At 38.1% G+C, this 24,667-nt stretch overlaps 1 protein-coding gene across 1 annotated transcript; it reads left to right on the plus strand.

The window, feature by feature from the left end:
• The first annotated feature begins 19,511 nt into the window (after window positions 1-19,511).
• Window positions 19,512-23,921, plus strand: LOC126799139 (aspartic proteinase Asp1). The gene is made up of 8 exons (XM_050526303.1): window positions 19,512-20,056; window positions 20,148-20,265; window positions 20,692-20,915; window positions 22,172-22,396; window positions 22,515-22,653; window positions 22,979-23,179; window positions 23,279-23,351; window positions 23,443-23,921. The coding sequence occupies exons 1-8, from the start codon at window positions 19,863-19,865 to the stop codon at window positions 23,553-23,555; spliced, it is 1,287 nt and encodes a 428-aa protein (XP_050382260.1). The 5' UTR covers window positions 19,512-19,862; the 3' UTR covers window positions 23,556-23,921.
• Window positions 23,922-24,667: the final 746 nt, after the last annotated feature.

The raw sequence follows: 24,667 nt of genomic DNA on the forward strand, positions 1-24,667 counted from the left end.
CTTTTCTCTGGTAAGATCCATAGATCATTAATGTAGAATTAAAATGTCAATGGCAAATTAAGTCGCTCAAACATCCTTCATCTGTGACGCCTATTCTACCAACTCTGTTTAGGGCTCTGCTATTCTATTCCCTGCTTGGGGGTTTCACGAATCTTGCCAATTTTCATTTCTTTGTGGAAATGATAATGGAGAACTAGTATGAATATGTGATTGAATATGTGATGTCTACTATCTTTGGTAGCTAAGGGACTTGCTAGTCTATCTTGAAACAAGATGAGAATGAAGTTGAGGATCTCCAAAGAAGATACAAAGCGCTGAGAATAAGGGATCGAAGACTAGCACTCAAGGCATCCTCTTGCGACATTGCAAGCATAACAAAATTACACTAGCACTTTGCCAACACTTCCATAAATAGCCATATTTAAAACAAGTCCCCAGGCATAATCATTATATATATATATATATATTTAATGCAATGATACTTTTATTCAAAAAGATCAATGATTACAATCATACTGGAATATGTCCACTATACATGAAGGTAAAGCCGACCATTCATGCATTGTTCTACTCTCCTAACCGATACTGGCTAATCTATGGGCAACTTGATTACAAGTTCTCAAAGCAAAAGTCACCTGACACGTTGGTAACTCATGAAGCAACTGTCTCACCTCCTCTAACAAAACAAAGAGCACACCATTCTCTCTATCCGGATCATATATGTCAAGAACAACCTTCTGACAATCAGTTTCGATAATTACCTGGGATAACTGCATACGCTGAATGAAGTGAAGACCTTTCTGAATAGCTAACAATTCGGTATGCTTAGCCGATAAAACATACGGGACTCTCTAACTGAAAGCAAATTAAAAAGCTTTATCATCACTTCTCATAACACCGCCAATACCCCCATGTGGGAGAGAAGGCAAGAAGGCACCATCCACATTAAGCTTAATGGAATGAGCTGGCGGAGGTTGCCATCTAACAATTCCTTTGACAGCTCGCACTTGAGATCTCTCCTGCACTTTCTGATACTCATGCAACCATGTAATTGCCCCTAGAAACAAACATCCTCCCTCCTGAGACTTATCATCCCATAACTTATCATTCCTATTTTTCCATAACGACCAAATAGCCTTGAGCATACTAGTAAAAACTTCCGCTGGAGCTTGCACAACAATATCAAGTATCCAGTCCTTAAAAGTCATAGAAGAAACGAAAGACCGACTGAAATCAAAGGGTACTTAATTGAGCCACTACCGAGCTACATGGCATAGGCAAAAGAGATGTTTAGTATCTTCACCCATCTGGTTGCATAGTAAACAATTACGAGGGCCGGAATACCCATTCGAAGTCAGACGAGTCCGAGTAGGCAACAAGTTCTAACAAGCTCTCCATGCACAAATCTACACTTTCCCTGACACTCTAGCATTCCAAAGTTTCTTCCAAAGAGGCTGAGACACATTACCATTGGAGGAAGAGGCCATAACACTACTCATTACCCGAGATCTAGCAAGCCAATAAGCTGATTTGACAGTGAAATTACCTTTACTAGTCGGTCTCTAGAAGCATTTGTCATTTTCCCCTCTACCACTAAGGGGGATGGCCAAAATCTTTGCCACCACCATAGGGGAAAATAATCCCTGTATAATAGTTATATCCCACCGTTGCTCTATTGTAACAAATAAATCCGAGACAGTTTGATGCACATGAAGAGGAGGGCAAGTAATAAGTGATCTAGGACAAACAGGAATCCAGTCATCATGCCAAATATCAATACGAGTACCAAACCCAATACGCCATGCAAGACCATCCTTTAGCACTAGTAGACACTCCACAATACTGCCAAGTATACGATGGAGAAGAACCCATTGACGCATTTAGGAAAGAAGTAAAGGGAAAGTACCAAGCTTTAAATAGCCCAGCCACCATAGACCGAGGCTTAGTAATTTCCATTCCTATTTTGCTACCATAGCCATGTTATAGGCATACAAGTTCCGGAAGCCCATTCCACCCTCCTGCTTAGTCAAGCATAACTTTTCCCAACTTCGCCAATGTATCCGCTTATGATCCTCCCAGTCACCCCAAAAGAAACCCGCACATACTTTTTGAATATCATCACAAAGAGATTTTGGGAGCAAGTAACAATTCATAGTATATTGAGGCATAGACTGCGCAACAGCCTTGATGAGAATTGTTTTCTCCGCACAACTAAGAATTGTGGTTTTCCACCCTTCCAACTTCTTTGTTACATGCTCCAAAATGTACTAAAAGGCCGCAATTTTGGACCTACCAACCCGTAATGGTAATCCGAGATATTTGTCATGCTCATCAACCTTACGCACCCCCAAGGACTTAGCGAGCCTCACTTGAAAATGCTCAGGCACTTTCTGACTAAACACCACACTACTTTTCTGAAAAAATTCACCTTTTGACATGAGGCTCTCTCATACACATCGAGTAACAAACGAACCACAATACACTCCCGGAATGTGGCCTTACCAAATAAGAAGCTATCATCTGCAAAGAATAGGTGATATAAAATTGGAGCATTAGGGCACATGAGAAGCCCTTGCATTTGTCTTGTCTGCTTGAGACAAATTGCCGATAGTCCCTCAATACATAATATAAACAAATAAGGCGACAACGGATCTCCCTGCTGAATACCCCTAGATGGAGTAATAGTAGAAGTAATCTCTCCATTCACCAAGATAGCATAAGTCACTGACTTCACAATACTCATCACACGAGCCACCCAAGCCAAGTTAAAACCCAGTTTAACCAAAATAGCATGAAGAAAGCTCCATTCTAGACGATCATACGCTTTAGAAATATCCAGTTTAAGAGAGAAGAAACCATCTTCCTTGGAACTATGATGATAAAGAAAATGTTCTACCTCAGTAGCGTTAAGCGTATTATCAGAAATTAAGCGACCAAGAACATATGCAATTTGCAAAGGAGACACAATCTGAGGGAGCCAAAGCTTTAACCTATTAGGAATGCATTTAGAAGCAATTCTATAGAGCAATTTGCATAATGCAATACCTCCGCAAGTGCTTTTATATCACCCACACCAGTGAGAATCCTAACAGATGAATCCTTCAAACTATGTATGTGATTCCTCTTTCTTCTGTTTGATGCCTTCTGATAAAAGAAGGCAGTGTTTCTATCGCCGTCTTTAAACCATAGATCCCTGGACCGCTGCTTCCAGTACTGTTCTTGCATTGAAGAATAGAGTTGAGCCTGACAGGCAATTGATGTTGCTCCTAGAATTGAGAGGGAGTAAAAGGCAACCGCATGAGAATGTCAAGCTTATCCTCTACCTCCTTGTCCTTTTTGAGTTTATTAAACTGTTCCCACCCCCATTGTTTCAGTTGTTTCCCCATATCAGATAGACGAGAATCAATTTGGCGCAACATGTTGCCCCCATACTGCTTGTCCCAATGATGTCGAATGATATCTTCACATTCATTGTTCCCACACCAAGCCTCCTCAAATCAGAACTTTCTTTCCCGACGTTCAAACCGTGGTGGGAGAGTCAAACGAATATCAAGCAGCAGAGGACAATGATCAGACTCACTGAGAGGTAGAGTACGACAAACATTGTAAGGAAAATCATTCCTCCAGGTAAGACTTTTAAAGCATCGACCTAACCATTCCTTTGTGAACTTATTAGCCCAAGTAAAGCTACTGCCTGAAAATCCCATGTCTGCAAGTCCACAATCTGCCATAGCTTGCCGGAAAGCAAGCATAGCCGCATGAGCTCTCAATCTACCCCCTGACTTGTCTGCTTCGCATAACACTTCATTAATATCCCCTCCCATAATCCACATCAACTCACAATCCTCCTCCCCCAAATCTCTAATCAGTTTCCACGTCTTCTAGCAATCCCGATGCCGTGCGTACCCATAAATACCTGTAAAGCGATACTTCTGGTTCCCCACTGAAGTGCGAATACAAGCATCAATATGATGCAGCGAGGACGACTGGAAGGTAACCTGAATATCCCGACTCCATAGCAACACTAGACCTTGGCATCCCTGCTCCTCATCATACGGCACACAAAAGCTACCCGCAAACCCTAGGGCCTAGGTGCGTGACCAAGGAATCGATATGCTCCTTCTGCGCCCATGTTTTTGAAAGAAAAACTAGAACTGGTTTTTTCGCAAAAACCATATAGAAGAGAGCATTGCACACCTCTGGTACCACGATACTACGGCAATTCCACATTAAAACACTATCTTCCATCATAGTATGAACATTAGGAATATCTCGCACCGGAGGAAAAACCCAAGCGGCGCACTAGCTCCGAGCAAATCAGCTTAGTGGCCGACCTCGACTAATTGGCATAATCATTTTATATGGACTATATATGTTCCAAATTTATTCATCTAAGTTATGTACTATGTTCCAGATTCGACCATGTTTCGATCAAATTCTTTTACTCGAGCATGCACTTCGTTGTAACACTTGGGAAGTCTAACAAGTAGATTGAGGTCAGATTCTGCATATATACACATGACGTACATCTGATACATATGATGTCTTTGTGTTGCTCAATTTGTATGGTTGATTTTTTTAGAAAGGTCATTTTAGGGCTAAATTTTATGGCCTCATTGTGATCACTGTGATGTGTTGGTGCTTTAAACGGTTCGGTTTTAGGGTCAAACCGTAAACCAAACTGAAATTGAACTTCGGTTCGGTTCGGTTCAATGTTCGGTTTTTCAATAGGGCAAACTGAAAACCGAACCGAACGGTTCGGTTCGGTTCGGTTCGGATTTTTTTTTTGAATTTATTTTTAAAAAATTCTAGTTTCAAAATATTGTTGATCGACACCAATAGATATGATCAACATATATATTTAGGGACCATGTAAAAATTTCATCCATTTTAAACATAGTTTGATCGTCCATACTAACGATTAACAAAAAAAGAGGCGTTTTCACATAATAAAACCCCATTGACCGGGGCTTTGACAAATGAGTTTCTTTGTTTCGACCACGCACGATCGATGACAAAAATTATGTGATTTCAAATATGTAAACAACTTTTCTCATTTGCATCTTGGTAATGGGTCTTCCCTTAGGGTATATTAGTGTTGTTTTTGGTTTACCGGAAATTTCGACGGTCAAACGAGGTCCGAATTGGATGAAATTTTAAAATGCTCCTATCAATCTTGAGAAGTTTCCTTCATATAGTTGCTTCATATTGAGGCGGATTTAGTAATTACACATCCGCTTGTATATATATATATGTGTGTTTGTTTTAGCAAACTTATTTGAAACATACATATATGGGCATACATATAAACATAGATGATTATATATACATATATAACACTACAAAAGAGAAACATATAATTATATATAATATAAACCTAAAATCACATTAATCAAAACAAATATTCGGTAAGATAAACGTAAAACGACATTATTTTATAAATAATTCGGTTTTTCGGTTCGGTTCGGTTTTCTTATGTGCCCAAACTGAAACCAAACCGATTAATTCGGTTCGGTTCGGTTTTTCTTGTGTTCGGTTCGGTTTGTATTTGTTAGGTTTTTTTCGGTTTCGGTCCGGTTTTTCGGTTCGGTTTTTGGTTTTTCGGTCTTAAGTGCCACCCCTAATGTCAACATATATACCTCAATCACCATTTCCCCAATCAATAGGAAAAAAGAAAAAGAAGTTTTCTTATGCTAAAGTATGTCATGGTCTTAGTAGATAGTAGCGCAAGAGATATATGAATTTCAAAGTTTTTTTTTGATCAAATGAATTTCAAAGTTCTTTGTAAGCGAATAGATCAAGGCTAATTACTATTATAGGGTAACGAGTAGTAGGTCCCATTGGAGACCTTTGTTCTTTGTTATTAGTTCATTATCGGTGTAGCATTTCTGTAATAACCCGATTTTTCGGGTTCAATTTGTATGAAATCGTTGAATTTTATGAACTTGGTAACTTTGATATATTGCATTTTTCACTTCACTACTTTGTCGATTCGAAAACGGAACCGTCTTCGGAAATCTAAATTTAAAAAAACGTTACGTTTTCGTGACGCGGGAGTCGACTTTTACTTTGTCACTCGTTTCCGAAAACTTCCTTCACGAAAGTTGTAAAGCTCGTCGATACGAGTTCATGTACACATCACGCGTTCCAATCGGACGTCGTACGTGAAAATTATTAGTGACGGAAATTAGTTTCCGATTTTGGAAAAATGTATAAAAAGAAAGTATTAAGGGTTAGGGTTTCCATTTTCGGAAACCCTCTTTCTCTCTCCTCTTTCCCCCGCATCCACTCTTCTCTCTCTCCCCGACTCTCTCTCTCTCAGAAATCGTCGCCGACGATCTCGCCAACCGGACGGCCGTGGCCCTCACCGTCGGTCGCAAAAGTTCCGCAAGCCCGACCGCAGCAAACCCCGAGCAAGCCGCGACCTCCCTCGCGGCCGTGAAGCTTGCGCGATAACCCGAGGCCCTGCGACTTCCTTTGCTGTCCTAGCTTCGTCGCCGGCGAGACTAGAGCATGGAAACCGGCTCACCATCACCGATTCTCGTCGCCGAAGCCACCGGCTAGGAGTTTGGAACTCAAAATCGCGCCGCTCCTCATCCTCCAAGAAATTGAGCACGATCGGCGATCCAAACCTCTCCGACGACATTTCAGTGGCTCCAACGTGCAATCTAGGTAATATTTGTTGTAATTGATGGTTGAGATGCATTGTAGATGAAATTTGAGTTGATTTGAGGAGAATCGGAGGAGGAGGAGGTGGAGGGAGTATTGCGCTTTACGCGGCGCGTGAGGGGGCGTGAAGGGGGCAGGAGGCGGCTTAATGCCGGGGAAGGGGAGGAGAGGAAGGAAGGAGAGGTTTTGGGCGGCGGTGGGCAAGCCACGCGCTGTCTCCGGCGGCGGCTCGTGAACAGTAAATTTCAAACAATAATTTTTTTATAAAAAGTAATTTACGTACACTAAATGTAAAAGTATTTTACGTACAGTGAATGTAAAAGTATTTTACGTACAATAATTATAAACCAAATTTTGAAAGGTAAATCAGTGATTAGTATTTACTGACAGTATTTACTATGAATAGTGCATTGGTGTACATGAATACGTAAATGGTACGTATATGAACAATAATATGTGAATAGAAATTACATGAACAGTGATATCGTAAAAACCGAAAAATTGCTGAACAGTAAAACATTAGTACTGTTTCGGCATTTGAGGTTTTACGTAAATCACTTCTTATCTATTCTAGGTGATCGACACAACAAGTAAAGGATTCGCTTGCGGAATTGTGGAAATTACGCTCAGGAATATAATGTGTCTCACAATGACGAGTCTACCCATGGCGGTGATTCACAATTACGTTTTATTTTAAAAGATCGAAATATGATATGTATATGATATAGTGGGTGGTGTATGTGTATAATGGTAAAATCGATACATATATATGGTTTGTTATATTATATATTGTCATATTCCTATTCAAATGAGTTTATTTATAATCCTTTTATTTGTTTTATTTAAGCATGAATCGCTTATGTTTTTGTGCAATAACATGTGAGAATTGTATTGTACGTGGTTTTAACTTGAGTTATGTTAAAACGTTTTTGTTGTCTTCGGACCTGTCTTCAGACGTGTTGGCATGTCAGAACCTAGCCTTGGCCGGGTGACAGTTACGATACAGTTAGAGCTCTAGTTTGTTTGCCGGTGTACTCGCATGAGAGGTAACAGATGGGTTACCGGCTTATGAATACCCATATTTTTGATATTGGGGAGCAAGTAGTTGCCCAATGTCTGGCAACATACTAGCATGAGGGGTAACAAATGAGTACCTGAGTCTCATGAGTACCCGTATTATAAATATATTTGGGTAAACAGAGAGGTTACCCGATTTCTCATGAGCACGTATATTTTCAGATATTATTGGACAACCAGATGTGCCGTCCAATGACTCATAAGTACATTTATAATTAAATGTTTTCAGTATTTTCTTCAATATTTATATGCGAGTTATATTGTTGGTTTACTCATACGAGCTGCAAAGATTACCGGGTTTCTGTTTACAATCCCGGTGCACCTATTCGATGGTGTAGAGGATAGTTCTGTAGGTGTGGATTAGCAGAATTGACGGACTACTCTGAAGACTTAGAATAGTAAAATAAATAAAATACTATAACACATTTGATAATCTTATTTCTAAAATGTTACACATATCAACTATGAATTTTTTTTCACTACTTTGATGATATTTGTGAAATAATGTAATTAAAATAATGAAATAATCAAGAGGTTTATATTTAAAATGTATAATATTCTATTCTCATTAATATAATTGTTTAAATATTTATATAAATAATATAAAATTATGTATTTAACGGGTCGGCCCATGAATTTATTGTGCCCCGGCCGGGCCCATGGGCTAAAATATCTAGGCCAGCCCGGTCTATTAAAATAACAGGCTCAGGCCGGGCCATGGGCTCAGGCAGTGCCAGACTGCTTTTTAACATGCCGATCCTATGCCGGGCTCGGGCTTTTCGACTCACTTGCCACCTCTAGATCAGGTTTAGATTTGGGGGTTGTTAAAGTTTCTTTTGGAGATCTCGTGAGGGTCTTATGGTGGGGGAAGTCCCTCTCCCTTAACCTGATTGGAGAAGGTGCTGTGATGCCGATTCGATTTGGTTTTGTTGAAGCTGTGTGGAAAGATGGTGGCGGAAAATTGGGGATTGTTGTTACCGATTACTTACAGGGACAATGTTCTTGTTTGGTGATATCTGCAATTTAAATCGTTGGTGGTGGTGTGCTGCTGCTGGTAGTGGGTGCATTGGTTGACAACAACAATGGAGTTAGGATCAGATGTTGGGTTCGATAACATAATAACTAGAGGCCTATTCAATTAGATCGGTGTTGGGCATAGACTGGTGTTGGGCACGGCGGGGAAGCTCGCTAGTACTGTGATATTTGTCATGGCGGTGATGAATGTCACAATAGCGCTAGGATCTAGTGCTAGGTTCTTGTTCGATAGAGGCCAACTTAATTGGTTTGGTGTTGGTTTAGAGTTGATGCTTGTCACAGCGGCGAGAGCGAAACATCGCAGTTAGTTGGTCACTGCCGTGTTGTCGGTCATGATGGCAAATGCAGCCCGATCTTTGCGGAGCGGTGTAGCAGTTCTGTTGGGCTGGGTGGCCTTATCAGGTTCTTTTTTAGCTTTGTGGGTTGTGAGTTGGATTGTTGTTGAGACGAGTCTTCTTTTTGGGTTCGAGAGGCTCTGGTCTTGGGCCCATTGTGTATGCTCATGGGTTTCTACTATGATTGGTGCTGATAGTAATTTGGTTTTGGATCCTTTTATGGTGTGGACTTGGTTGGATTGGGTCTTTATGACCCATCGTCAGATTTAATCTTAGATCAAGGGTAGGCTATGCTCATGTGGTTGCGACCTTTTAATTCCTTCTTCTACGTGAGTGTTAGTTTGTGAAATAAGGGTGTTATAAATTGTATTCAGAAGGTGGATGTACTTTTGGTTGTTGGGATCCTAGGTGCAGCTAGGTGTTCTTGTAGTCATAGGTAATAGTTCTTATTGTCAGCCCACATGAGTGTTTTATTCCTTGTACTGTTTGCTGAGCTATAAAAGTAATTTGACCATTGATTCAAAAAAAAAAATTAAGATCAAAACCTTTAAACCCTACCCCTCCCCCAATAAACCAAAAACACTAAATTCTAAATCCGAAAAATTGTAAGAATAAATAAACTCTTGTTGAAAGAAAAACACCATTAGTGTGCATTCGTTAAAGTAAATAACGGAATGAGTTAATGACGTTTATGGTCAACAGATGTAACAGACCAATCACCATTATGTAGCATTAATTACCATTGTAATTACCATTTATTCCTATTGTAATCCTGACCCATATATAAAGGGGATTATCAATGAGATGAGTAGACCATTTCATTTTCCCTACAACACGTTATCAACACGTTGCGTTAACTTTTAGTTTTTCAGGCAAAGAGAAGAAAAATAGAGCGATGTAAACCCTAGAAACAAAATTCTCTTGAAAAAATGGCAAAAAAAAAAAAAACGAAATTCAAAGGGCACCCATAAATCTTCTCTGGGCACCCCTCCTCTTCTCCGACCACAAAGGTCGCCGGTGACTCGCGCCGATAGCCTAACTTAACCTCTGCCCAGACATCCATGCATCGATGCCGCCTCTGCCAGATCGACCCAAAGGCCGCACCACGAATCAACCCTCAGCCCAGCCCCGACGTCGACCAGACGACCCCAATCTCGACGAGGCGTAAGAGTAGCAGCAACGAACCCGATCGACGTGATCGGAAACACATATTGGTAGCCTTAGTCCCTCCCCGCGCCAATTTTCTCCATCGGTGATCCCTCATCACTGTTCCTCAAATCGGCATGCCTGCTCACTCCATTCTGATCTCCGACGACGTGCCCCTGATGCTGCCTAAAATTCAGATATCAAGTCAGATACACCTGGATCGGTGGCCCAGAACGACATCGGTCCCGATCCCCACCGTCGTGTAATAACCCTAAATTTCCAAACAATATTGGGTTAATTTGAATTCTATTAAGTTGTGAAGTTCGATTAAAAAGAACGTGATTGTTTGCGATGTTTTGAAAAGAAAAACGGAAACGTTTTCGGAACGATTATTAAGAAAAACGTTACGTTTCCGAACGAATATATCGACTTTTATTCTGTCGATCGGTTGCGAAAACTTCCTTCACGAAAGACGTAGGGCTCGTCAATACGAGTTCGTGGATATGTGACGTGTTCTAATCGGACGACGTACGTAAAAGTTATTAACGTCGGAAGTTAGTTTCCGATTTGGAAACTAGTATAAATAGAGTGTTTATGGATTAGGGTTTCCACATTTAGAAACACTCTCTCTCTCTTCCTTCGGGCCGCCTCCCTCTCTCCTTTCTCTCCTTTCTCTCTCTTTCTCCCCGATCCCTCTCCCTCTTACTCTCGGCCTCACCACCGATCTCCCTTCACAGGGAGACGTGGTCGTCACCGCCTAGCCAGGAAGCACCGCACAGCTCTCCTCTCCAACCCCCGAGCTTGCGACACACAAACTCGCCGCCGAGACCTTCATCGCTCTCCCCGAGCTCCTTCGCCGACTCTGTGCTCAAGGAAGGCACGCCTCCTCCTTCTCTTACTTCTGGAGCCCTCCACGACAAGGGTTGAACCTCAATCCACCGCGCGGCCTCACCTCTGCTCGAATCGACGTCGTCGGCCTCAAGCTTCACCAACGACGAATCGAAGCCTCCACTGTTTGATCTAGGTATGAATTGATAAATTTGACGTTTGTGTGTGATTGTATGATGATTGGGAGTGATTGGGAGGATTTAGGAATTGATTTGGAAGGGTTTCGGAGGAGAATCAGAGGTGTGGAGGAGAGTGGAGCACTGCCGCCTTAGGCGGCGCATGTAGTGCGTGGAGTAGCCTAGGGGCGGCGTGAGGCCGTGGGAAGGGCGGAGGAAGGAAGGGGAGAGATTTGGGGCGGCGGTGGTGTGACACGCGCCGTTGGTGGCGTCGGCGAGTGAGCCCCACACACAGCCTACTGGCGGGTGGCGCGTGTGCCCCACGCGCCGCCACGTGCGGCGGTGTGAACAGTAATGCCAGAAGGGTATTTTTGTAATTTACCGATGTACGGTAAATGTAAATGTAAATTTTATTTACGACGGTAAATGTAATTAAATTTTACCTACGGTAAATGTAATTTAAAAAAATTACTTTCAGTAAAAATAAAAAATAATTTGTAAAAAGGTAATTTAGTAAATTTTATTTACTGAGATTGTATTTACATTTAAACAGTACGTATACGTACATAAATACGTATATAGTATTTATACGTACAGAAATACGTATATAGTGTTTATACGTACAGAAATACGTATCAATTGAATATTTGTACAGTAACCGTGAATAGTAACAGTGAACAGTAACACTGAACAGTAACTTCGTAAAACCGGAAATTGCTGAACAGTAACCGATTTTACCGTTTCGGCATTTAAAGGTTTACGAAACGATTCTAAATTCTTTTCTTATCTTTTTAAGGTGATCGTTAAATCGAGGAAAAGAATTATCTTCGGGAATTGTGGATTTACGCTCAAGTCAATAAGGTGAGTAAAATCTCACATATTTACGAATATACCCTTGCGGTGATTCTAAGATATTTACAAGAGTTTTTAATATTGAAATACGACATGTATACAATATAATGGATTCTATATATATTGTATAAATGGTAATAAGTACATATATATATATATATATATAATTTGCTATATTATATACTGTTATGAATTCATCTGGATTAGGTTAATTCGATGACAAGCATGTGAGTTTAATATCGAGATTGTTTAACGTTTTGTCTTCGGACGTGTTTATAAATTATGACATGTATAAGATATAATGAATTATATATATATCGTATAAATGGTAAATAAATACATATATATATATATATAGTTTGCTATATAATATACTGTTATGATTTTATTGTGATGATGTCATTTTGATGACAAGATATATCGAGCATGTGATTTTGATTTGTACAATATGATGTGAGATTATTGTACGTGATTTTAACATTGAGATTGTTAAAATGTTGATTTGTCTTTGGACGTGATCTGGTACAATATGATGTGAGATTATTGTACGTGTTTGGCAAGTCGGAACCTAGCCTTTGGCCGGGCGAAAGTTACGATACAGTTAGAGCTCTAGTCTGTCTGCCTTAGTACTGCATGTGAGGTAACGGGTGGTTATCTGCTCATGGGTACTCAGTTTGTTTGGATGTTGGGTAGCGGGTGGCTACCCAATATCGGCGGTGTATTACGAGAGGGGTAACAGATGTGTACCAGCGTTCTTGGTACCCGTATTATAAATGCATTTGGGTAACCAGAAGGGTTACTTAATTTCTCATGAGAGCTTCTTTTCATATTTCTTTGGGACAACTAGATGGGCCGTCCATTGACTCATGAGTGCATTTATATTTGTTTGATTTGTGGATTTTCGTATATGCATTAATATGCAAGTTTTATTTTCATTTTACTCATACGAGCTGTAAAGCTTACCGGGTTTGTGTTTACAATCCCGGTGCACCAATCCGATGGTGTAGGGGATAACTCTCCAGGTGCTGACTAGTGGAGTTTGAGCGACGACTCCGGAGGCTCGAAGTCGTTCGTGTCCTACTTGTGGTGAGGTTTTAGCGTGGATTTGTGTGTGAGAATTGGTGTGATTTTATTTGTGAGATTTGTGAGTGATTTGTGAGGATTATTACATTTCCATTTTATGTATGGATTATAAATTTGGGTTGTAATAATTGGTTTGTCTGAGTTGTATTGAGTACTCAGAATTGATCCGCTGTGACACTTTAATGATTTCGATTTTATTGAGATTATTTTGTGTTTAACGACTTTAGAATTTTGAGTTTTTAAGCTCGAAATTTTGGGGTCGTTACACGTCGCCTCTGTTCGGAGACACCGGAATCCGCCCAGTACTATCGACGTTGTCCTTGATTGGTGTTCAAGCAACCAAGGCAAACAACCCAAGCCTAGTCTTAATCGACGTCAATCTAGCTGTCTTGCATCATCACTGCTTCGATGAGGGACTAGCGGTGCATCCAGCATACTCGACCGAAAGCTCCGGATCCGAGCCGACTTACGAACCCAAAGGACATTTGACCTCTTTAGTAAAATTCGAAGGTAATTTAAAAAAAATTCCAACATTTAATAATATTTACTGCTCCTATTTGCTATTTTACAAAAATTAAATAGCTATTGTAAATCTAATTTACTGGTTTTACAATAAGACTATTTACTTTTGTTACTCAAAGGTAAATTAAATTAGACTCGTATAGTTACAAGTGACTAATCTACATATGGTTGTTTTTACATGTGATTAATTAATTGTCATTCGCAATTGATCGTGAGAGAAACCGTTTCATATTACGATCATATTCAACGTATGTAAGAACAACCGTATTATATGCAGTTTATTTGGCAAACTTAAAAGTAAGATTTAAGTTAGTGTTGCCACTGTCATTAAATTTTCATTCATTTAAATAAAATTATATATGTTATGTGAGCAAAGTACTCTCTGAATGTTGTGCATGTTACATGCTATGCATATTATCATAATTTAATTACTTAGCATGTCATTAAATCGTAATACTATGATTTAATTTTTTAAGCATTATATATTTATACATGGTCATTGGCATGTATCATGAATACGATAATTACTTAAGTTTTCTAAATTACTTAACCATGTTAAATGATATGCTCTATTTGTTGCATATGCTATGTTTATATAATTTTTATAATTATATTATTTAGCATATGATATGAGCATTGTCATGATAACGAAATTTCATGATAATTTTATAATTCAAAAATAAAGAGAGGACAAACATATTCTTGTGATATAGTATTTTCATGAAGCATCAAAAAATACGACCATTTCAATTCTTGGTCTTGCAATCCGATTTGTATTTCTGGGAAATTCATTAAATTGTATATCTTTACTATGACAAAGCAACTTCATAAAGCTCCAAAGTGATCATAATGTATTTTGGTATGTTTAATTTTCGTGTAAGTCTATTAAAAATTTTAGACTGGGAAACTAATAAGTCTTGTACTCTATCTACAGTTGGTTAAACCAACACAACATATATTGGACTCTAAAGAATTTAAGTACCGACCTTCCCTAAAAGCCGACCAAGGTTCAACCATGATCGAATTATGCAAACATGTTTTCTTGCACGTAACTTGAAAGCATATTTACAATCTTGAATGACAGAAATGTCTCTCAAGACAAAAGAAATGTCTTTCAGAAAAAAAGAGAAAAAATTTCTCAGATCGAACTATGGATAATAATGAAGAAATAACCCTAAAGCAAAGGGAAAATATTATGAACATGTAGGTTCATACAAACTGATCCATGGCAATTGATAACAATGTACCGTTTGAAAAATGCATAGGGGATATGACATGAGCAATGAAATGCCCTCTTACAAAAAGAGTAGAGAATAATGAGAGTACGAAAATTTGAAAAAAGTATATTCAATATCAAACTACGAGTAGAAAGCTCCTCAATTTTAAGAGCGATACAAATCTATGTCAATTGAAAATGTTTCAGATTTCGAACAGTCTGTCACAAATTTTCCAAGATATAATGGTAATTATATATGCCAAAAATTTCGGTATTGCAGTACCTTTGGATTAGACAAGACCTTGATGCAATCGTTGATATACAACCAATGTTATGAATTTTCTCATTGAATTGAGAATATTCGAATATTAATATACATGGTTCGATTTTTAATATTTTGACTTTGCGAAGTACTGCATAAAGTAAAACAACTTCACAAAATATTAATATGACATGAATACCTAAATGCAAATAAATGCATCATGTGATTCCCAAAAGCAGTAGTACTGAAGAATAATAGTACTATAACGTGGTTAAACCTAATAATATCAGTAAGAATAATTAATTTCTAATCCTTTGGGATTCACAAAATACATACCTTATGAGATGAGCATATCGTTTTACGATTCTATCAAATTACTCTAAAGAAATTGAGTTTATATTCAATTTTTATGTCCCAACTATGTCCATTTGCACTTTATGTAACAAGAGCCAACACGAGACAAATCGAACCGTTGTACATTAAAAAAATGTTTTTATGTCAACGACTTTTTCATGTGAAATGAATAAGTGAGATTACAGTTCACTTGATTTGCACTATCTCTAATAACTGCGAATGTAAACGAGAATTAGAGAAGTTCATAAGTCAATTTAGCAAGTATATAAGAAATTACTTAATGAATCCAACAACGTCAAAAGAAATTGACATTCGAGATTTTAACATATTTGGGCTTTGACACGATTTACTGGGATACCCAGGTTGTGATATGTGTCTATATATTAGAGGAGTTACACCATGACACTCATATTTTAGATAAATAGAAGCAAGAACAAAAGAAAAAAAGAACTGTGAAAATCCTTAAAATATAATTTTATGGAGGAATTGAAGATGTAATTTCATCCCCAAATTTCGTTGCTCCCCTAAGACGGAACCGTGAAATGTTTGATGCAGAAGTATATGCACTAACACCATATTATGCTTCTTATATCCATTGTGATTAGGTATGTAAAGCTAATCATTCAAATCTTATCAATCTCTGAAAGAAATTTGGATTGAGATCATCCTATGCAAATGACATGTATTCTCACTGTGTTCAAGGATTGAATCCAACGAAAATTATGTGAATTAATTCAACCCACTTGCGGACAGTTTAAATAATTTATGGTGTTAGTGGATGTGTCGACACGCTAGTCATGTGTCATCACACCATTCACTACTAAAACTAATGTTACTTATGCTAGCTACAAGCCCACTTGGTCTTACGAACAATGACTAAAGTACTAGTCTTGATATTGGTAAATGGTAATGCGCACCAATCTTTCCGTTTAGGGTAATGTAATTTTGACATACACAACTTATTAATCATTAGTTCTTGGCTATCACCTTAATCATTGTCAATGGAATTACAATCCATAACATCGAAAGATCGAAATGCTTGAGCTCGTTAGGATTGACACGGATCTACAATCCTTGAGCTAAACTAGATTAACCTACGTGCCAAATTGCGACGCCACATCACATAATGGTGAAGTCAACTAATGTGAATAAATGTTCTTAATCGAGATGAGCATCCAGATAGTCTGCTATATTGCAACTTTGACAAGCGATCTCTTTTTCCGCTAGATATGTGGAATATCACTTTGATAAGACAGTCTTCCCATCGTTAGGGGGAGATAAGAACAAAGAATGTTCAACTGGAACGAAAGGAATTGTTGTGGTTTGTCTCCACTGTGTCTCATCTTGATCCCCACTATTGCACAAAGTGATGAGATCACATATATTAGCTGCAAATTGGCTTGCAAGGTTCAATGTCATAAGAAGAAGACATGACGTCACCCAAAAGGAATTGGGCATTGCGTTGCCACCATAGATGTTTGCATGTTAACACCATAAAGTGGCATAAATGGTGTCATAGGCCGTGGCTCTCCAAGGAAGAGGGGGAGACCACCTTATGTTTGATATATACTCAATTAAAGGAAGAAAGCGAGTTTGGCACAATTGAATCCATTGATCCATAATCTAAAATCCACCTCATGAGAATTTCTGGATTTTGGTTATCATTGGGGGATGCCTCAGATGTTAGAACAAATCCTTGAATATATATAGAGATCTCTACAAATACAAACCACATGAGGATGTAGGATATTGAGTCTTCATATCGAACCATACTTCGTTGAGAAACAACAACGTAGTAATTTTGCCCCAATGGAAAAAAGCGATCCAGCATAAACTAAAGTTCACTAACAAAGAGATAGGTATTTGGGCAGGTGAAGCCGACACCGCAAGTGTAAACCCTATCATATATCTTTGTTAGGAAGCGTATGAGAATTAAAAGTATAGACTCACCTTATGGCGCAAGGTCTCTCACTGACGTACTGAAATCGATTACGAGGAGATATTATTTTGTAATGGACCACAAAGAGATATTCTCGTAATGGATGTCATTGCACTCCACTATCTTATCAGTTTGGTAGTTTCCGAAAAACTGATAAATGCAATTTATGGTAAAATAAGGTATCTCTATGGGGATCAAAATTAAGAGATATACATGAAAGTCATATAACAGACTTTATCCACCCAAAAAATGGTTATAGATCACGTAGCGTTACAAAAGGAATTGAAACGTTCACGAAGTAAGATACTTGATTATGAATAGGGATCAGATGTGTTATGTCATTGCATATTTAATATGGATTTGCAGAGTCTTTTGATGAACTAAAAAGATGTCGCCATTACAAATCCTAAGTCAAGAATGAAAAAGATCATTGGGAAGACACAGTGTCAAAATGGATCTTGAGGACTGTAATATTGATGATTAAACCATCAATCGGCTTTAAGCACTCTAAAGGTTAAAAGTGAGGCTTCCATAGCTCACATGATCAGTCAAAGTCTTTAAAGATAGATATGTTTTCGTCTAATTGAAAGATGACGAATAAGTGTTGGGAAATGAGATTCCCTATACAAGTGCAAAGACGCATTATTGCACTTAACACAATATACTTGACTCGACCTCTCATTCACTATATAGCTTAGCGTACACGCAACAACAATATCTAAAGGTTTAGATGTATAGTCTTTATAAAGAAAAGAGAAAACGATATGATGAGAATGAATACTATTCACGTCGTTGCATTTTTGGCATAAAGAAATACGTACCAAATAATAAACATGATTAAATATGCAAAAGATATCAAAGCTCCCATGATTAATGTAAAGATCAGGGGTGCAGACATCAAGAGGAGTCTAACACATATTTGTTAATCTTAAATATAATAGGTGCGTTGTGCTCTTTTTCCCTTCGATCAAGATTTTAGTTTCTCCCATTTGGTTTTGTTACTTGGCAAAGTTTTTAATGAGGCAACATCTTATGCACCACTATATCTTGAACTCGGCACAAGGGGGAGTGTTGAAAAAAAAACATCATTAGTGTGCATTCTTTAAAGTAAATAACGGAATGAGTTAATGACGTTTATGATCAATGGATGTAACGGACCAATCACTATTATGTAGTCTTAATTACCATTGTAATTACCATTTATTCCTATTATAATCCTGACCCCTATATAAATGAGATTATCAATGAGATGAGTAGACCATTCAATTTTCCCTACAACAACTCTAAAATTTTGTTAAATATAAATTAGATAAATATAATTTATTATTATTATTACTATTATTATAAATAACTATGGTATAACCATAATTAATGTAGGATATGTGTCATTAATCTAAGTGGGTGGGCATGATGGTAGTCAAATAATGGGTGGTCGACAAATTTGCTTCTAATTGGGCGTACACCATATTTGATATACTTTTCTCATTTTATTTTATTGCAAGTAATTTTTTAAAATTACCACTGCAAGGGATGCCTCTTCTTAAAAATCATTTGTTAGAGCACTACTATCAATACGATCATAATCATCTTCGGTATTCAGTTTAAATGACCCATTCACTTAGCTCTTCATCAAAAGATGATTCAATCATTCTCTCATTTTGACTAGGATAATTATCCGATGCTCAATTAGAAAATGAGAGTGAAATCACAATTGTACAATAGACACTCCTTATTAGTAAATATAAATATTTTGTAAAGAAACAAAATATATGTTACTAAAAACAAAAGTTGAGTATTCGTACAAAGAAACAAAGAGTGTGTATTATAAAATAAGGAGTGCAAATTTCATTTTTCATGGAAAAAAAAATTAAAATCTGTAATTCTTGAGTTGGTAAATGAGCTGGCTCTATCACAGTAGTACAGTTGAAAATGTACTTGTCAAAGAAGTCTCCTGGAAATTACTCGGCTCTGTTTTTTTAAACCTCAACAATCATGGCGTGTAGTATCGTTTGTCTGAGTCGCAAAGAACCATTGATTAGAGATTGGTATCTTTGTCTGAAACTCAACTCCTCCTCATTAGCAATCCTCCAAATCTCAATGAGGAAACGAATATAGAAGCTGTAGGTTTAGAATGATTTGTACCATAAATGGATGAGCCATAGAACAAAACCAATTAGCAGAGGGAAAGCAATTCCATGAATCCTTAATGCTCAAGTAACTGACCACCCCAACTCTCTCATCATCGAATCGATTCCAATTCAACCGTTTAAACCCTCCATCATCACTTTTGGCGCAAACCAATCAAACCCAGATGAACAAATCAAAGTCTCATTCATACAGACATTGATGCAATCATTGTATGTGAGAAATGGTGGGGAAGTGGTTGCTGTTAATGTCAATGTTGGTGTTGGGTTGGTCTGTGAGTCTGTCATCAGCTTCTTTTGGTGATCGGTATCGAGCAAGGAAAGCTTTATTTTCGGCGGAAGGGACGTCGTCTCTGTCGATCAGCCGTGCACCGTCGTCCGTTGTGTTACCTGTTCATGGAAACGTGTACCCAATTGGGTAAGTGTGGTACTTATGAGGGAAATTGTTTATGCCCTGTAATCTTGATCGAAGTGTGTTTTGAAGTCATGGGTTTTATTTGTTTTTGCAGGTCATATAATGTTACCTTAAACATTGGTCAGCCTCCAAAGCCCTACTTTCTCGACCCCGACACCGGTAGTGATCTTACATGGCTCCAATGTGATGCTCCTTGTGTCAGATGTACTGAGGTAACTGTAGTGCCTGCAATTATTGTTTAAGGCTTAAAGCTAATGAATTCGGCTGTTCTAGTATTGCATAAGTTGTGAGTAAATCTGTGCAGTGATGCCTATTATATTGATCACTGGAAACCAGAAATGAATTTCATGCATTATAACCCAAATGTAATACCCCATTTGGTAATTGTTTGCTGAAGCCAATGTTTCTTTTGCTCAATTCCTACATTTTGTAATTTACTTGGGGTGTGACATCCGTTGCTCCCTGATTGATTTTCTTGCTGCAACTGCATTGTGAGATTGTGACCGTTTATGTTAGCTCATTTGCAATTTCTTGATTTTGTTTTGGTTTTGGTGAATTAGTCTCTGCATAATCCTGCTTATTGTTGAATCTACCATACCACTATGCAATCAGGTCTTAATTCTATTTAATCTCTGCAGGCGCCTCATCCATATTACAGGCCCAACAATGACCTAGTGGTCTGTAAGGACCCTCTCTGTGCATCCTTGCATGCACCCGGTGCTCACAAATGTGACAATCCAGAGCAGTGTGACTATGAAGTTGAGTATGCAGATGGGGGCTCATCTCTTGGCGTACTTGTAAGGGATTCCTTTCACGTCAACTTTACAAATGGAATCCAGAAAACACCTTATCTGGCCCTTGGGTATGCAACTTTTACCTGCTTTTTTGTTTGGTAGATATCTCATATAACCATGCTAAATTCTGGAGTATGTTGCAATACAACCAGTGGCTTCAGAAGCAATCATTTCACACCTATGGAATAAATTGTCGTACAGCATTCTTTAGTTTTAACCCCTTGGGGGATTAGTTAGTACAGAATATGACTTGGTCCATCTCGTCTAATCTACCTTTCTGCCTCTAGAATTGGGCTAAAGTTAAAGATGCTCTTACCAATAGTCTTTTTCTCTCTGTTGTTATTTTAGTAACCACTCTTACTTTCGTGGTCACTCGCCAATCCCTAGTATGGCCTAATTCTGACAATTAATGCTGATATGAATTATGAAAGGTGCGTTAGTCTTGGGATAAATCAAGAAATAGTTGAACGAAAAAGATGAGCATCATGAATCCAGATGAGTACCTTGAGAATATATCTGGAGTTGAAAACAGATTTGATTATGAAATCCAAAAACTGTCTAATCTATTGACAATTTGAATGCCTCAGTCTGTGGGCAACTTTTTGGAATCTTCATGTTTTCCTTTTGGTCAATAGTTTAGACTTCAAAAGCAAGACAGAACAACATTACAGCGACATTTGATCTGTATAAGTTTGCACAGGTGAGAGAGTAACTAAGGTCTGACATAATGTCCCAGGACCTTCAATTGTTAGAGTGGAGAGAAAAGGATATTATGTCAAATTACATTTTGGCAAGAAAGGTTTTCGGGCCGGTAGCTAGTTAGAAAGAGAAATAGCTAAGAAAAAAGAGTAGGGTAAAAGATAAGGTCTAATAATTGTATATCATAGGTGATTGTTGGACTTATGTACGAGCGAAATTGCAGACGAGGGAATTCAGGTCCCATAATAGTTGCTATTCTTTTGTTGATTACTATTATTTTTCAATTTTATCTGCTGTTCCAACTTCGAGTTCAATAGCTCCATAGGACTGCCATTATTACTCCAGTAATGTTTTCAGGGGGAATGGTATATATTAATATATGTATACAAGCTCATGGTGAAAATGTTGTGATATTCTGTTTCTTTTGTTGCCATAGAGTGAGAGCATATAAAGCTGATAGGTTTGATCTTTTTATTTAAGAAAAATTAGCAGTAAGGTGATGCCAATTACAAAGTGGAAATCAAGATATTGTATCTCCACTATATCACATTCGAGCATATGTTATAGTGAAGTTGCTTCTACATATGATCTTGGCCATTTAATTGTACACTTTCTCCTACTGCAGGTGTGGATATGATCAACTTCCTGGATCATCCTATCATCCTATAGATGGAGTTCTTGGCCTTGGCAAGGGAAAATCTAGCATCATGTCACAACTTGCTAGTCAGGGTCTTGTGCGAAATGTTGTTGGTCATTGTTTAAGTTCTAGAGGTGGAGGGTTTTTCATCATTGGGGATGACCTCTATGACTATTCACGCGCAGTTTGGACACCAATGTCACCAGATTACTCGTAATGAACATTTATTATACCCTGTTCTTTTATCTTCCACAGGTCTTCTGTTTAAACATATACTTGATTGTTCATAATATCTCCAGTGTTATTAATTTTTCCTTCTGTTTTATATCAGCAAACATTATTCACCTGGATATGCGGAACTGATATTTGATGGAAAGTCTACTGGATTTAGAAACCTACTCACGGTTTTTGACAGTGGGAGTTCTTATACTTATCTCAATTCTCAGGCTTATCATTTTTTAACTTTATGGGTGAGTTAATTGTTTGTGAAGTTTTATGTGTACATTAAACTATACAGCGAGACTTTGTTAATATGCCAATCGGTTTTACCTCCCCCTTCCTTCAGTTACTCAATCCTAACATATAGCATGACCATGTGTTTCAGTCTTTTCATGTATTACTGAATCTACGTGTCCATCCTTTTCCATTGTGTTTTTTTCCTTGTTGGTGTCTCTAAACACCAGGAAGTTTTCTTGTTTTTGATACGCTTCATTTTGTAGATTGTTATATATAGATACTTATCTGCAGTAACCCCATGCTTCAGTCGTTTCATCATGATTTATTGCCATGTTGTAGTTAAAAAGGGAACTAAATGGAAAGCCTCTAAAAGAAACTTCAGATGACAGAACTCTCCCACTCTGTTGGAAGGGTCGAAAGCCATTTAAGAACTTACGTGATGTCAAGAAATACTTCAAGTCCATAGCACTGAGATTTGCCATTGGAAGAAAGGATGCAGCTCAGTTCGAATTGTCCCCTGAAGCTTATCTAATTATATCTGTAAGTCTCACCTCCCTTTTTCTCCTTATTTATCTTCCTTTAGTTCTTAAATACCAGCATAAATACTGTTAAAAACTGAATGGTACATTGATTTGCCAGTCCAAGGGAAATGTTTGCCTGGGAATTCTAAATGGTTCTGAAGTTGGCTTACAAAATTCCAATATCATTGGAGGTAAGAGTTTCTATATATGCACATGTCACGGAACATGAGAACTACCTAAACACATGGTACTGATATTTTCTGTCATCTTCTTATGTTACAGACATTTCAATGCAACATAAGATGATCATTTATGACAATGACAAGCAGATGATTGGATGGACTCCTGGAAACTGTGACCAACTGCCCAAGTCTAGAAGCTTGAGCTTCTGGTGATGCTTCATTAGTTTTCAGACTTGGGCTATAATGGTTTGTGCTCACAGACGATAGTTCAGGAGGATAAGTAATCTCAGGTGTATCTTTTAGGACGGGGGATAGTGCATACTTTTACTGGATAGTCTATATACTCTACCAATGTATTTTGGTGAAAACACTATTCTTACCGGAATTCTATTCTCAGGTGTGTATATCACTATTCAGGAGAAAGATGGTTCTATTTATACTGTATAGTCTGTTTTCATATGTGTGTACAATGAAGCTTACTTGGTATATCCAACCAGCTTATGTTAGAGAAACGTTATGTAGTATACTGCAAGTTATATGTGAGAAATTTGGTTGTAATAATATTGGTTATACCCCCAATTATTGTGCATTTTGTATATGTTCATAATAGTGAAAGCAGTTGAGTTCTATAAAACGGAGACCTGCATAAACTAGAAAAAGTCACCAAATTAAAACGAAGAACTTTATGAATGCAGTTACAATCTCTGAGTAAAGTTTATATATCCTAGGCTCCTTGGAAGGAAACACGGGTAGAGTACTTGAAGATCCCAGACAGGCAGAAGATGATTAGATTCTTGCTTGTGGTACTAGAATATGTGAAGACAGAAAATTATGCTTGAAATGAAAAAGAGGAAGCTGATTTAATCACTAGCTTAAAAAGGAAGAGCTGCTACGGATGTTGTCCAATTGTGTCCTCAACAAAGATTAGATTGCATTTGTGAGGCAGTGTTTTAAAAAGCATGCCTGAGGCGAGCCTTAAGGCGTAAAAGGCGCAAGGCGTAGGCTAAAAGGCTAAGCGTTAGTTGCCTAGGAGCCGAGGCGCAAAAAGCGCACACCAAGGCGCGAAAGGCGTTTCAAGGTGCATTTTGAAGCGCGAAAGGCGAAAGCCTAAGAAAAAAATTAGTTCAAGATTTTTTTTTTGAATAGACAATTTTTTTATTTAAAAACTATTTTTTTACGGGGTCTTTTAGGTTTTTAGATTGAGACTTTAGAAAGACCACCTCTACCGATCCCCTCTACCAAACCTATGTTGGTGTTGGAGATGATGTTGTTGGAGGTGATGGTAGGGCTCGTCAACGGGCCGGGCCTTAATAAATTTAAATAAG

The sequence above is a fragment of the Argentina anserina genome, chromosome 1, assembly GCF_933775445.1.
Source record: "Argentina anserina chromosome 1, drPotAnse1.1, whole genome shotgun sequence".
NCBI classification, from domain to species: Eukaryota; Viridiplantae; Streptophyta; class Magnoliopsida; order Rosales; family Rosaceae; genus Argentina; species Argentina anserina.